This window comes from Polyodon spathula, chromosome 3 (genome assembly GCF_017654505.1).
Source record: "Polyodon spathula isolate WHYD16114869_AA chromosome 3, ASM1765450v1, whole genome shotgun sequence".
NCBI classification, from domain to species: Eukaryota; Metazoa; Chordata; class Actinopteri; order Acipenseriformes; family Polyodontidae; genus Polyodon; species Polyodon spathula.
In genome coordinates, this window is record NC_054536.1 from 31569667 (window position 1) to 31584254 (window position 14588).

Genomic DNA, 14588 nt, shown 5'->3' on the forward strand with positions numbered 1-14588 from the left:
GAGAAATGTAAAACACAGCTGCCCTGGGGATAAGCAATGTTACAGTATGAGCCATCGAAACTAGAGTAACATTGTGTTAATTAGGTCTGTGTAGGATAAAGTCTGTTAAAAATCTCTCTTCCCCACTTTATCTCTCTTTCAGCCTGATCCCTGGAAACTCCCAGGTTTCTCTGCCAAGAAGAAGATGCGCTTCAAGGAAATCGCAGAGTAAGGCTACTTGCTGACTAACCCTCACTCCCAGTCGGGTATTCTCCTCTTAGTGACCTGCTGTTCATTCTGCTATTCAGGGTTTAGTGCTATAACATGTGTTTCTTTCAAAACTGCACATTTGAGACCTATGTAGGCAATGAAAACGCAAAACAGGTAAGATTTATGGAATTATTTTTGCTCCAGCACAGCCATCTTGTCAATTGAACATAATTAGGCAGCTGTGTCAGCTAGGCTAACATAATCTCTGGAATCATTCAGCACCACAAGCACTTAACAGCAGATGGGGGCTTGTTAGGTTCCTGTTCATTTTAATAGTCACTTTGGAATGTGTAGAACCCAGGTCTCTGTAAGAATGAAATGGTTCCATTTGGAATTAGAGCTTGTTCCATTTTTTATTTCAGGGCTGTGAAGTTTTCTGCCAGTCTGATGGGCCACGCCATGGCAAAACGAGTGAAAGCCAGGATCCTTTATGCCACGGAGACAGGCAAATCTGAGACCTTTGCACGCATTCTGTGTGACATCTTCAAACAGGCGTTCGACCCCAAGGTCAGGGAGAGAGGAAGTTGCTCATGTAATACCTCTTTCAACAATAGTCTTTAAAGTTTTTGGTACTGTAAAATGTATTTAAATATGTTATGGGTCTCTGGATGTGAAGATCCATGTGAACCTTTTAATTTCCAAAACAGTTCTTAGGAATGGTAAACTAACTATCCATGCAAGCCTCGCTTAATTGTTAATATTTGTGGAGTCCGGACTATATTCCTTAAGGCATGTCTACTAATGTTGTGCAGCAAAATCTGCTTCCATTTTATTTGGTTAAACATTTTGATTTAAACAGAACAAAGAAAAAACACAGCGTATTTCGACACATAGCGTGTCTTCATTATTTAAACATAAAATGCAAACTGGAGACCAGCTTTAGAGTACATATAATATATACCAATTAATACAATCATTGAACAATGAATTAAACAATATACATAAACAAATCAAACTTTGCATTTTATTCTGTAAAAACCATTGCTATCCAATTAAAAAAAAAAACTACTTTTAGAATAGACTGTTAGATAAACAATTTATACATATATTTAATTGTTCAATCATTACACCAAGTTACATTAATATATTAAAATACTTAAAATATATACTGTTACAGATCATATTACATGTAATATACAAATATGTCAAAGTTTTGTAAACACAATTATCCACTCTCATTCCACTTAACCAGAAAAAAGATTAAAGATGTTGGCATGTAACAATGAATCCTCTTGTCTTTCGGAGAATGAAATCTTTTTTGGAATAAAAAAAAAAAAAAAAAACCTCGAAATAACAAGCTGCTTTTTGTAACAAAACTTAGTAACAGCATTTTAAGGTTAATACAAGTTTTTAGTGTTTTATATACTTAGGAGATTTTTTTTGGCATCTTAGTTTCAAACTAACGTAAAATAAGCTTTTCAATACAAATATTTGTTAATATTTATAGACAAACACCAAAAGAAGCAAAGAACAACACACAGTCAATGCAGGGGATGGGAAACACTCTGCATCAAGAAAAATATATATATTTTTTATCTAAACAGAAATGCAACACAAAGAGAGAAAACAACAACACACACACACTGTTCAAATAGTGTGATAATAATGCAGTATATAAAATAATGTAAAACTCACTTCTAAATGACTCTCTTGGTTGGGTTTGAGCAGTGCTACGAGATGGCTGACACACCATGTTTCTCTCATATTTGCAGGTGGTCTGTATGGACGAGTATGACATTGTCAACCTGGAGCATGACAATCTGGTCCTGGTCGTTACCAGCACCTTCGGGGATGGAGACCCGCCAGAGAATGGAGAGGTGATCAATCTTCTTTTCTCAAAACAAAGCCCTCTGTCTGGTTACACAGACTCCAATTACCACAAATCTTGGACTACCTAATTTTACAATTACGTTATAACAATGCTTTTCAAAGAGTTCTGGGATGTCTGTCAAAACGTGGTCACAACGATCGTCGTTAAACACAGTGTATATTCAAAACATAGAGGGAATTCAGTCACATAAAGGCATTTGTGGATTAACATTTTACAAGCCCTTAATTAAAAAAAAAAAAACAAGAAATAATGCAGGTGCTGTCATTTTCAGTGAATCTGCCCCTAGTCTGGTGCTGTGTAGAGTTTACCGGACAGAACACCTAAGTCAATACTATGCTTGCAACAACATTAACAAATGCTATGTACATTCTTAAAAAGTAATACAGGGTACAGTATTTTTTTTTATTGGGTCATGTTTGACCAAATTCACTGGGGTTCACAAGTTTACAGTGGGGTCATTGTACACCCCAAATTAAAAGGCTAAAACTCAATGCACTAAATCTGTATTGGCAATCTTTCTGTGACACTCACAATAATTGAATCCCTCTTCTCTAGAGATTTGCCAAAGCACTGATGGACATGACCCACCCTACCTCAAAACAACCAGAACCACAGAAGTGAGTATTGCACGCTTCAAGTTGTAGTTATAGAGCTGTGCTGGATGCGACACACCTGCAATTCTGATCATTTTATTTTATAATATGTGTACTGCAACACAATACAGAGTTGCAAGACAAATAACAAAACCAAACCAGAGTAAAAACATAAGCACGGACCATTCCAAGATCCAAACGTTTAGTAGTGGAAGATCACTGTATCCCAGATCTAACAATCTAGGGCCATGATGCAATATTGGGGTATATTCTTATTGTTAGTTTTGGCATGTTTCACATTTTATTGAAACTGGATAGTTTACTACATTGATACCAATTGGGCAAACATATCACAAACTGATAAAATAAAGTCAGTTTCTGAATGATCAGAATGTTAAAATTAAAAAGGGTAATGGTACAGATGCATAAAAACAAAAATGTGTTATGAGTTTGTTCTCACGTGTGTGATGAAAGATTTTAGAACATAAAAAACATGGTTTGCGTTCTAGAGTTCCATTACATGAGAGTAGAATGTTAAAACTTCATGCTGATTTGAACTCCGCTCTCGCCAAGATAAGAGCCAAATAAGGTGTAGTTTTACAGTAAACTAATGTGGTGCATCTGCATCCCCATCTATTTGCATTCCTTTCCATCTGATGATGTAGATATCCTTCTGCCTGGTGTTGATGGCTGAAGTATAATGCTGGCTCCAGGGATCAGCTTATTTTGCCTCCCCAGCGTATCAGCACACACAACGGCTGCGATGCTGGCTCCGGGGATCAATCACAGTGCAATGCCCAGCACATCAGCATGACAATCGTCTGGATTGAGCTAAGTAGGGTACTTCTCTGGGGTCTTCAAGTGGGCACCTTCCGTCCTCTGTGTTTTGTCAACTAGCCCACGACACCTCAAGAGGGCTTGACAGTGATTCTGGCGTCCCAGGATCACACCCCTCCGTTCCCCACTCAACTCAGCTCAGCTCACTTATCTGTACATCTTTCTATTATGTTTGAGATCCCCAGCCAGAATCTTTCTGTCTGAAGCACAGCCAGTTGCTGCTCCTTTCTGTTGCTTCAGATAAGTTCTTCACTGTGCGACACAACTCTTGGCTACTAAACCCGACATCTCTGAGAAACCAGGTGGCAGAGTGTGCCACAAATCCTCATCAACCCACCTCCACTGGGTAAATCCTGACTCTCCATCCTCAATGTTCCACTTCAGCAGCTAGCTGAGCATACAGGTTTCTCATACGCCTCATCCACAGCATCCTCCCATGGCACTGTTAACACTACCATATGAACAAGGCGTGCTGATCCAGACCACAAGACAATATCTGATTGAAGGTTAGAGGTGGCAATCTCAGGTGCATAAATAAGCCATTGACCAAAATCTGGCAGCATTTTCCAGACTCTAGCGCTTCCAGTTGTCCTGGGCGAGGCTTAGTTTTAACACCTTTTCTTGATGGTTGCTCTTCTAGATGGAGGAATATTATCTTTTGTGTGTAATGCTTTGATGGAACTGGTGGCAACTTATTGGTCATGTTACACTTGTCTTCCAATGCTAAGGCCAAACATCGCAGCACCTGGTCATGGTGCCAAGTAAACCGTGCTTAGCTAAATCCCACCTTACATCCTTGCAAACTGTGCCTTAATGTTGCAGGTGATGAACACAAAGGACATGAGGGATCCTCACCCACCCAGAGGTTTAGATTCTGTGGTGATGGTAGAACATCATATGTTGATCTGATGAGGAAACTGATCCTGCTCTGTTCCATTGTCCATAGGTCTTGCCAGCCGATCTTGCGTTGTTCCACACTCTCCCATCTCATCCATTCTCCCTGCTTGGCCTGGGAAACGGCCTATAAATGAATCAATTTATCGTCTGTCGTCTGTGTGTGTGTATGTGTGCGTGTGTGTGTGTGTGTGTGTGTTCTAGGAGCTACAAGATGCGTTTCAACAGCCTATCTAAAATGGACACGATTCTGGAGTTGCTGAAAAAGAAACCTCGTCTGTCCAGCACAACAGAGAGTGCCGGGCCGTTGGGCACTGTCAGGTACAGAATCATTCTAATACCTTACTGTAGAGACCTGCACTTTAGCTCTATCTGACTGTGGCAAGGTGGTAAGCAGGATACAAGTGTATGAATGATACGGTGCGCAGTAAAAAAAAAAAAAGACAGTGATAATCCAATCAGAAAGTGATTTAATTTTGTAATCCAGGTCTTGTGACCAAACAATAAATCCCAGGCAATACATAGCAATATGTATTGCACTGTTCTAATTTAATAAACACAGTCAAAGTACACACAATATACAAACACGGTCACCAGTCCTGGGTGGGTTCTGTAGTGCTCGTGGTGTAAATACAATTTATCGTGATACAAGTGCAGTGATGTCGGGGTTAGTGCGGGCCTCTGTCGACAGCTCTGGAACGTGTTAGCCATCTACTAATAATACAAATAGAAACAATTAGTGACAAACAAACAAAACACTTGCGGTACGATAAACAAAATACGGGTCCTTCCGAGTCATTCCTTAACCATAAACAAAGGAACAGATCATGTAGTTCCGTCCCCTATTTGTACCGTCACACATGACCCCTTCATAAATGACTGTAACCGCTCCTCCAATTCGCAGCTGCCACATCGATTCTCTTCCAGGTCAACCAGTTAGTGCATCGAAGCTCCGCCCCCTTTCTAGATGACCGACCTCCCTTTAACCCTGAGAATGAATTGTCAGGCCAACCAGTTCAGGGTACTCTGTTCCTATTACTTAGCACCCTCACAGGTTGGGAGGGAGATTTACCACCAAGAATCTACTCGGCTAAATCTATCTTTCCCATTACTCCCTCCTCCCAGGAAAAATAATCTGCATTTTGGTGGTCTTTCCCCGCATGGTGTACCATGTGGTAAATGAAAGGCTGCTGTAGGAACAATTCAATAACTGATATCTGAGTTGATTAGTTCTCTTACCTACAATATTTAAATTGACGTGTTCTATAAATCGAGGATTTACTATGAACACACATTCACGCGCAGACACAAGGAATGGTTAATCAGTAGTAGTATTTTATTAAGTACACAAATAATAAACAGAAATCAGAAAAGTTAGAAAGTAAATCTCTTAGTCTATAAGCACAAAACACAATTCCAAAGCTCTCACTACATTCATGCTTGACTAGCAGGCAACTGAAATATGACACAGCCTTTCTCCTAGATCACCAGCAGCAGGCAGCAGCCTGTGATGTAGCTAGCCTCTCGCTCACACACAAACACACACCCCCACATCCAATGCACAGAGTACATCTGAGATAATGCAGACAATCTTAAGAGTATATTACATTAACCTTATTAATGTTATATAGATTAAGTATTTGCCAAGTTTACTTTTAAATAAATTCTTCATATAACAATATGAGATAGATTACTTCATATAACAATATGAGATAGATTACTTTCACTAAAAGTTATTTCACACTCAAAGTGTGCAAACTAAATAATTAACTGTTCAATTCTATGTGAATGTGTTATAATTAATTAATTTAGTTCCATGAAAGGAAAATGCAACTGGAATTATACTAAATGGTTCCTTTGAGCTTAGACTTTTGGTCTGCTGGTTTGGAAACTCAATCTGTTGAAGTGTCCAGTACAAACTCTTCTCTCAGCAACAAAGTCTTCAATCCCACTTTTGGATCAAACTCTGCAACAAAGTTTCAATTCTCGATAGAATCAACAAACAGCTGCAACAAAGTCTCCAGTCCTCAGTATAGGATCCACAACAGGGCCCGTCTGCTCTGTCCTCTTCGCTGAATCTTTAGCTAGCATTAGCAGGGCAGAGTTTCTTTTTGATACTTTGGGGTTTTAAGTGTGCAGCAGACCTAGACTGGTTTGTCTGATAACAGTCGCTGTAAGTTTTATGGCAGTCTTCTTGCCGGGCCTCAGTCTCATTGCTTGTGGTTGTTGACTCGCTTGCAGCTTGCTTCCTCGTCTTGGGTCCATTCCAGGCAGAGTCCCGTCTTTGATTCCGTTTTTAGGCAGAGTCCTGATGTTGCAGCTTTGCTTAGCAGAGTTACAGTACCTTGTTTAACATTCGATGTGGAGTGCAAAATATTCAGTTTCGCTTCAATTTTTATAGTCATTTTACTCTGCTTAGTAGCTACATTCATGAGGTCATTTGTGTATCTTGCCTTTTCAACTCACGAATCTTGGCGATTCGTTCTTTATCTGCCTCCTTTCGTCCAGCAGCTTGTTGTTGCAGTTGCACCATGTAGCCCAAACGACATGATTTTAAAATGAAACATCCCTTCAGGGGTTGAAAATGCGGTTTTCTCTCTAGAACTGCGGGTTAAGGGGATCTGCCAGTATCCCTTTGTCAGGTCCAGCGTAGAGATAACTGTTCCCCCATCAAAATGACTTTAGTGCTAGGGATCTTTAGACAGGGGCCTAAATCACCCTCTACTTCGCTTGGGGCTATAAATAAGCCTCCCTTGCCTGCCAGGACTTTAATAAATTTCACTTTCATTGGGCTGTCATTTCATAATTCACCTTTCCTATATCCTGAATCACTTCATATGGTCCCTGTCATTTAGCACATAACTTCGATTCTGAGGTGGGAAGCAGCAGCATTACCTTGTCTCCTGGTCGAAAGGTTCGAATTTGTGCATTTTTATTGTAATGCTGCTGTTGCCGGTGCTGAGCCGATTTGAGGTTGTCCTGGGCCAAACGACTGACCAAATCCATCTCTTAGTAGGAGCACATACTGCCCTACATTTTAGGACGGCCCTTGATGTGCCTTCCTCCCCTCTCTCAGCAGATTGAGAATGCCGCGAGGCTGTCAGTAGTACAAGAGCTTGAAGGGTGAGAACCCTGTCGAACTCTTCGGCACCTCTCTTACTGCAGAAAGGAGGTGGGGAAGAAGCGATGCCCAATGTTTTTGCTCTTGGTTTAGAAAACATCTCAGCATCTGCTTTAGGGTTTGATTAAAGCGTTCCACCAAACCATCCGCCTGTGTATGATAAACAGATGCCCTGATGGGAAGTATTTTTCATATTTTATAAACTTGCTGTAGCATTTAGACAGAAAGTTGGTTCCATGATCAGTCAAAATCTCCTTGGGGATCCCTGCTCTAGCCATAATCTGCAATAGTTCTTTGGCAATTGCAGCTGCACTAGTGGACCTCAATGGAACTGCCTCTGGGTATCGCGTTGCATAATCTACCACCACTAATATATACATATAACTGGAGTCAGAAGGTAGCAAAGGGCCCACTATGTCCGTTGCAATGCGTTCAAAAGGGGTGGAAATAATCAGCAGTGGGACCAAACTCGCTGGCAGTCTGGTGACCAAACAATAAATCCCAGGCAATACACAGATGTATTGCCAGGCAATACACGGAAATGTATATTGCACTGTTGTAAATAAAGGCAATACACAGCAATGTGTATTGCACTGTTGTAAATAAAGGATTTGCAGTCCCAAATAATAAACACAGTCAAAGTACACACACAATATACAAACACAGTTACCAGTACTGGGTGGGTTCTGTAGTGCTTGTGGTGTAAATACAGTTTATCATGATACAAGTGCAGTGATGTCTAGGTTAGTGCTGGCCTCTATCGACAGCTCTGGAACGTGTTAGCCATCTACTAATAATAACAAATAGCAACAATTAGTGACAAACAAACAAAACACTCATGGTATGATAAACAAAATACGGGTCCTTCCAGGTCCTACCTTAACCATAAACGAAGGAACAGATCATGTAGTTCCGTCCCCTATTTGTACCGCCACGCATGACCCCTTGGTAAACGATTGCAATCATGACCCCTTGGTAAACGATTGCAACCACTCCTCCAATCAGCGGCTGCCACATTGTTGCCCTTCCGGGTCAATGAGTTAGTGCTCTGAATCTCCGTCCATTTCTAGATGACCGACTTCCTTTTAACCCTGAGAATGACCGCCGACTTCCTTTTTTTTTGTTTCACAAACCCTGAGAATGAATTGTCAGGCCAACCAGTCCAGGGTTCTCTGTTCCCGTCACTTAGGGAGGGAGATTTACCACCAAGAATCATTCTATTTCTGTCACACTGACCCATAGTATAGACCCGGAGCTCAGCACTGACCCTGCCTTGTACAGTATAGACCCGGATATCAGCACTGACCCTGTCTAGTACAGTATAGACACGGAGCTCAGCACTGACCCTGTCTAGTACAGTATAGACACGGAGCTCAGCACTAACCCTGTCTAGTGCTGCCGATTTCTGACCATGTTGGTACATGTCTACAATTCCTGACCCTGTCTGTCCATGTCTTCAGTTCCTTGCTGGATGCGATATGTGCTGGCTGTAATGCATGCGTCTGTGCAGGTTTTCTGTGTTCGGTCTGGGCTCCCGTGCATACCCTCGCTTCTGTGCTTTCGGCCGGGCGGTAGACACACGCTTTGATGAGCTGGGAGGGGAGCGCATCCTGCAGATGGGAGAGGGAGATGAGCTCTGCGGGCAAGAGGAGTCCTTCAAGACCTGGGCCAGGGACATCTTCAGGGTAACCTCTCCATAAAACATAGCTGTTAATCACTTTAAAGAAAATACTGTTGTTGCACAGATATGGTTGGATCACTTTCACCCTGTATATTCCTCTAGGGGCTCATTTTGGGGGCTCGTTTCTTTCTACCAGTTTTCAGTTAACTTAACTTAATAGTCTCAGAAGCTGTCTGCATGCACAATTCTACAATTCTGGATTGATATAAATGCAGCTTGGGTTTCCTGCCTTCAGGCTGCTTGCAACACATTCTGCGTGGAGAGCAATTCGAGTCTGGACCAGAATGAGGATGTATTCTCAAGGGATCATGGATGGCAGTCTCAAAAATACAGGACAGTGATTGAGGCCACACCCACAGACCTGATCACAGGTGAGCACTGTCAGCCGGGGCTGTGCCAGTGGATAATGGATAATGGAATGATATTCTAACTACTCTGTCACAACACACAAATATACTATTTGTATTCTCAGGCAAAAAGAGCTGTAGATAAAAAGAGGTTTACCACATTCACTAGTGAATCAATAATGGGCCCTGATATGTGTGCACATGATCTCTGTGTTATTGCATCACTAGAGAACGTGCTGAAGCTCTTTTTATCTGTTGAATGCCACTGTTTTGAGATCTGTTTGGGTGAGCATCCTGACACCTGTATCAATGCCCTGTCTACCAGGACGGTCTTGTAATGAGATGAAGATTTTAATAGATTCCCATCCTGGTTAAATGAGAAAGCATGAATTTGATATTGATAATATCATTGTATGGTAGCCTTGGTGACAAATAGATTCCTTCTTGCCCTGCAGTGAATTGAGTCTATCCCTATGTCTGTCTGTCTGTTTCCAGCCCTGTCCAAGCTCCACAAGAGGAAGGTCTTTCAGACTAAAGTCATCTCGACACAAAACCTGCAGAGCCCAAAATCCAGGTAACAATTCTTATTCCTTTTATTTAGTACTCGCATACATGTAGCTCTAGGTGTACGGTGGACTTTTCTTAACCTGCCATTTGTAAAAAGACAATCCTTTGGGGTATATTTGTATACCTTTTAAGTTATCTGATTTAAGTCATCACTTTCTAATATGTACAAAATAAAAATTACAATACAAACAATAAAATATCAGTCTCTAGGATACAGTTCCTAGTTGTAGCTTCACCTGAACTGTGTTAAAAAAATAAATAAATAAATAAATAAAAAATTAGGCTTTGTGCCCAAGTTAATAATTATTATTATTATTATTATTATTATTATTATTATTAATATTATTATTATTATTATTATTATTATTATTATTATTATTATTATTATTATTAATAATAGTAATATTATTATATTATTATTATTATTATTAATATTAATAATAATAATAATAATAATAATATTATTATTATTATTATTATTATTTATTATTATTATTATTATTATTATTATTAAGTCATTTAGCAGATGATTTTATCCAAAGCCATTTACAGAGACTAGTGGGTGAACTATGCATCACAACTGCAGCTGCAGAGTCACTTACAATAGGACCTCGGTTTTACGTCTCATCCGAAGGACGGAGCACAAGGAGGTTGACTTGCTCAGGGTCGCATACAGTGAGTCAGTGGCTGAGCTGGGATTTAACCAGGAACCTCCTGGTAACAAACCCCTTTCTATAGCCTAATATATGGTACGGAGATGGCCCAAACAAAGCTGACATAGAAATTCTGTTCCAGTCAGGACTTTTTCCAGATTGCACTTCAGTAGAACAAAACGAATTTTGATACTAGATTTGGCCATCCCTGACTGTATTTACACAGACCCACGCATGAATGACGGTGTGGTTTGTTTCTCTGCTCTGACTTGTCTGCACTAACTGTGTGTGTTGTGTGTGCACGCAGTCGTGCGACGATCCTGGTGCGCTTGGACACAGGGGGGCAGAAGGAGCTGCAGTACCTCCCCGGGGATCACCTGGGCATCTTTCCAACCAATCAGGAGCAGCTGGTGCAGGCTGTGCTGTCCCACATCTCCAACGCCCAGCCAATCAACAAGACCATTGGCGTGGAGATCTTAGAGGAGAAGAATGGTAACCAGGGGACACCAAGAGGTGGGGGGAAGAGGGAAAAAACAGGAGGGGAGGGGAGGGGGGCGGGAGTGGAATGTTAAGTTGCTTTCAGTTCACAGAGTTTTTTCTTACCTCTGCTGCTTTTCATTTTCACAAAGACTGTTTTGATTGGTTGTTCATTGTATGGCTGCATCAGGTTTCATTGTGGTTTTAAAATAAACATTCAATAGATAGGTCTTTAATTGTCAAACCTTTTTTATTTTTGATATTTCAGAAGTTACAGAATTAATTGCAACTTCACTTTTTTTTTTCTTTCTGGTGAATAGGTAGGGAAGAGGAAAACAGGGCATTGCTTAGGTACCGTTTGAAGCCTAAAACTTTTGGTAATACAATATGTAGACTAGTGTTTGGTTACAGCTGTCAGCAATATTCCTAATGATGGTAAGACCAGCAAGTTAGCAGTTAAGACAAAACCACATGCAAATAAAATGTAACTTAGAAATACACAATTCTAAATAAAAAATATAGGGATAACTGTAAAAAAAAAAAAAAAATTCCTCACACCTGTTCATTCCAGCAGTATATCCAAACAGAGAGCGTTTTGATACCTATGACTGGGTGGACGGCTAGTGTGAGTTTCTAATACTGAGAATCAGACATTAGTAAAGCAATATCTGTTACCTTTATTAGCATATCATTAGACTTCTTGAGGACTTTTTTTTATTTTATGAACTTAAAATTATAGTCAAGAGCACATTAAAAAGTTTCGCAATCTTGTCATGTGACATTGCTGTAACTGTAAAATGAGTCTTGTGTGGCACACATGCCACCTAGTGGCTAAGGAATGCATTTGTACTAACTTTTTTTGAAACCAGATTCTGCTGGGAATCCTCCTAAGCAGTATCAGATCTTCAAATCTGTTATTTATAATGCCAGTAATCTTACACTTAATGAGATTATCCCATGTGTTTATGGGACTGTGGATTTTGAGGGGTGACGGGACTCTTTTCTCTGCTGCAGGTAAAAGCAGCTGGGTGCAAGAGAACCGCCTGCCCCCCTGCACCCTTTTCCAGGCGCTGTCTCACTTCCTGGACATCAGCAGCACCCCCAGCCCCCAGCTCCTGCTCTCCCTTTCCCAGTTCACCAGTGCAGACGAGGACAGGAGCAGGCTGGAGACACTCGGCCAGGTAGGACACACTCTCAATAAAAGTTTCCCAAAGTAAAAAGCATAGCAAAGAGCTTTATTTTAAGGGTATTTTTTTTGTTAGTTTATTAACTGTTAACAAACATTGTTAATTTTTAGCTAATGGTTAGGGTTAAGGTTAGGGTTAATAAAAACCTGATTTAGTTTGCTATACATTACTACAGTAACAGTTTGAACCAATTTCAAGCATATGATTGACTGGGTATTGATCACCCGTAGGGCTCTGGTGTTTGATTGATCATCCATAGGGCTCTGGTGCTAGCAATTTGAACTGGCCTATTGTATATTATTTACTAAGAGTTAACAGAAAATAAATAATGTACATTAACATGTTTATTAGCTGTATGTTAACAGTTAATAAACAAACAAAAAAATAAAGCATGACCAAAAAACATGACAAACCAGGGTATACCGTGGTAAATGCATAATATAACTATGGAGAAAGCATGGGAAAACTGCAAAAATAAATGCAAAAATATTGTGTTGAACATTATTTAAGGGACAGCCGGACAATGCAGACACACAGGAGAGCTATTTTAATCATTTATACAATGCTGCCATGAAACGTGTACTTTTTATATCACAGAGATCATTTAAGCAATGCTGCCATGTCACCTCTTTCCAAGGCCTCGTTATTGTATTAAGTTAATGAGAGGGACATTGAAGCAACCGTGGGAGGAGTGGGCTTGCTGATTTCACTGTGTTGTGACTGTGTTGTTTGTGCTGCAGGCTGGCGATGACTACGAGCAGTGGAAGTGGTTCTACTCTCCCACGCTGGCGGAGGTTCTGGAGGAGTTCCCTTCACTCAGTTTGCCCGCCTCCTTCCTGCTCAGCCAACTCCCCCTGCTGCAGCCCCGCTACTATTCCATCAGCTCCTCCCCTGAGACCACCCCCTGCCAGGTCCACGCTACCGTCGCCGTGGTGCAGTACAGCACACAAGGTCAGAGCGCTGTCTGTCTGTCCGGATCTGTTTGTCTCTGTGTCTAATGCCCCTCTGACCTCCCCCTGTGCCTTGGTCTCCTCTCCCCCAGATGGAACAGGTCCCCTGCACCACGGAGTCTGTTCCACATGGCTGAACCAGCTCAAGCCTGGCGAGGAGGTGCCCTGCTTCATCAGAGAGTAAGAGACACAGTGTCTGTGTGCATGTGTGTGAGGAGACACCGTGTGCATGTGTGTGAGGAGACACCGTGTGCATGTGTGTGAGGAGACACCGTGTGCGTGTGTGTGAAGAGACATCGTGTGTGGGTGTGTGAAAGGAGGAATGTATTCAGGGCAGTGAAGAGACCTCTGTTATGTGCAATGGTAAGGGGTGAAGGGGCTTATCTCTACTTAACCCACTTCTTAATAATTTCTGTGTTTTAGTTTATCATATTTGTGGCTTACAGGCAGCGACAAATACGTGAGCTAATTTGTACAGTTTTCAACCGTTGTTCTGTAAAACGAAATCTACTGTCAAAAAAAAAGCACAACCATTTGTATGTTTCAATGATAAAAAGTAAATGCCTTTGGGGTTGCCCAAACAAAAACGTTTCAGAACCTTTTCACTGGACTGCCCCGCAGATTAAGCTGGTATTTAAACCTAGTATCTCCCAACTCAGACCACTAGACCACACTCTTCCCTCACAGGTCACCCTCCTTCCACTTGCCTGCTGATGACTCTGCGCCCTGTATCCTAGTAGGGCCGGGCACCGGTATCGCCCCCTTTAGGAGCTTCTGGCAACAGCGGCTTTATGAGATAGAGCACCGAGGTCAGTCTGTCTTCTCAGATAAGTTCTTGAGCAATATCAGCATTCTTTGCCTCTCGGGTTTGCACACTAAGATATTCTCATTGTATCTGTTTTACTAATCATTTATGTATTATCTATTTAACCAGGAGAGTCCTCATTAAGACCCAAGCCTCTTTTACAAAGGGGCCCTGACACAAACAAACACAAAAAGAAGTCAGTCAGTGACACAGCAGCACATATTTAAACACATTACAATAAAAAAAAAAACAGAAAAATAAAAAAAAAAACATAATTGGGATATGATTAAGCAGAGATAGTATTTAGTGTCTATACGACAGATGCTTCCAGAGAATTCTTAACTCTATATAGCATGTAACAGCAATGCTAGTGTCATTAGGCGCATTTCATTTGAA

At 41.0% G+C, this 14588-nt stretch overlaps 1 protein-coding gene across 1 annotated transcript in view; it reads left to right on the top strand.

The window, feature by feature from the left end:
* Nucleotides 1–14588, top strand: part of LOC121312985 (nitric oxide synthase, endothelial-like) — a 45116-nt gene that overhangs the window by 15752 nt on the left and 14776 nt on the right. The window contains exons 10-22 of the mRNA XM_041245046.1: nucleotides 143–207; nucleotides 612–756; nucleotides 1962–2066; nucleotides 2636–2697; nucleotides 4609–4725; nucleotides 9036–9210; nucleotides 9442–9577; nucleotides 10049–10127; nucleotides 11081–11265; nucleotides 12265–12431; nucleotides 13178–13388; nucleotides 13480–13567; nucleotides 14075–14196. Of these exons, the coding sequence (XP_041100980.1) occupies nucleotides 143–207; nucleotides 612–756; nucleotides 1962–2066; nucleotides 2636–2697; nucleotides 4609–4725; nucleotides 9036–9210; nucleotides 9442–9577; nucleotides 10049–10127; nucleotides 11081–11265; nucleotides 12265–12431; nucleotides 13178–13388; nucleotides 13480–13567; nucleotides 14075–14196 (1657 nt within the window). The remainder of the gene's footprint in view (nucleotides 1–142; nucleotides 208–611; nucleotides 757–1961; nucleotides 2067–2635; nucleotides 2698–4608; nucleotides 4726–9035; nucleotides 9211–9441; nucleotides 9578–10048; nucleotides 10128–11080; nucleotides 11266–12264; nucleotides 12432–13177; nucleotides 13389–13479; nucleotides 13568–14074; nucleotides 14197–14588) is intronic.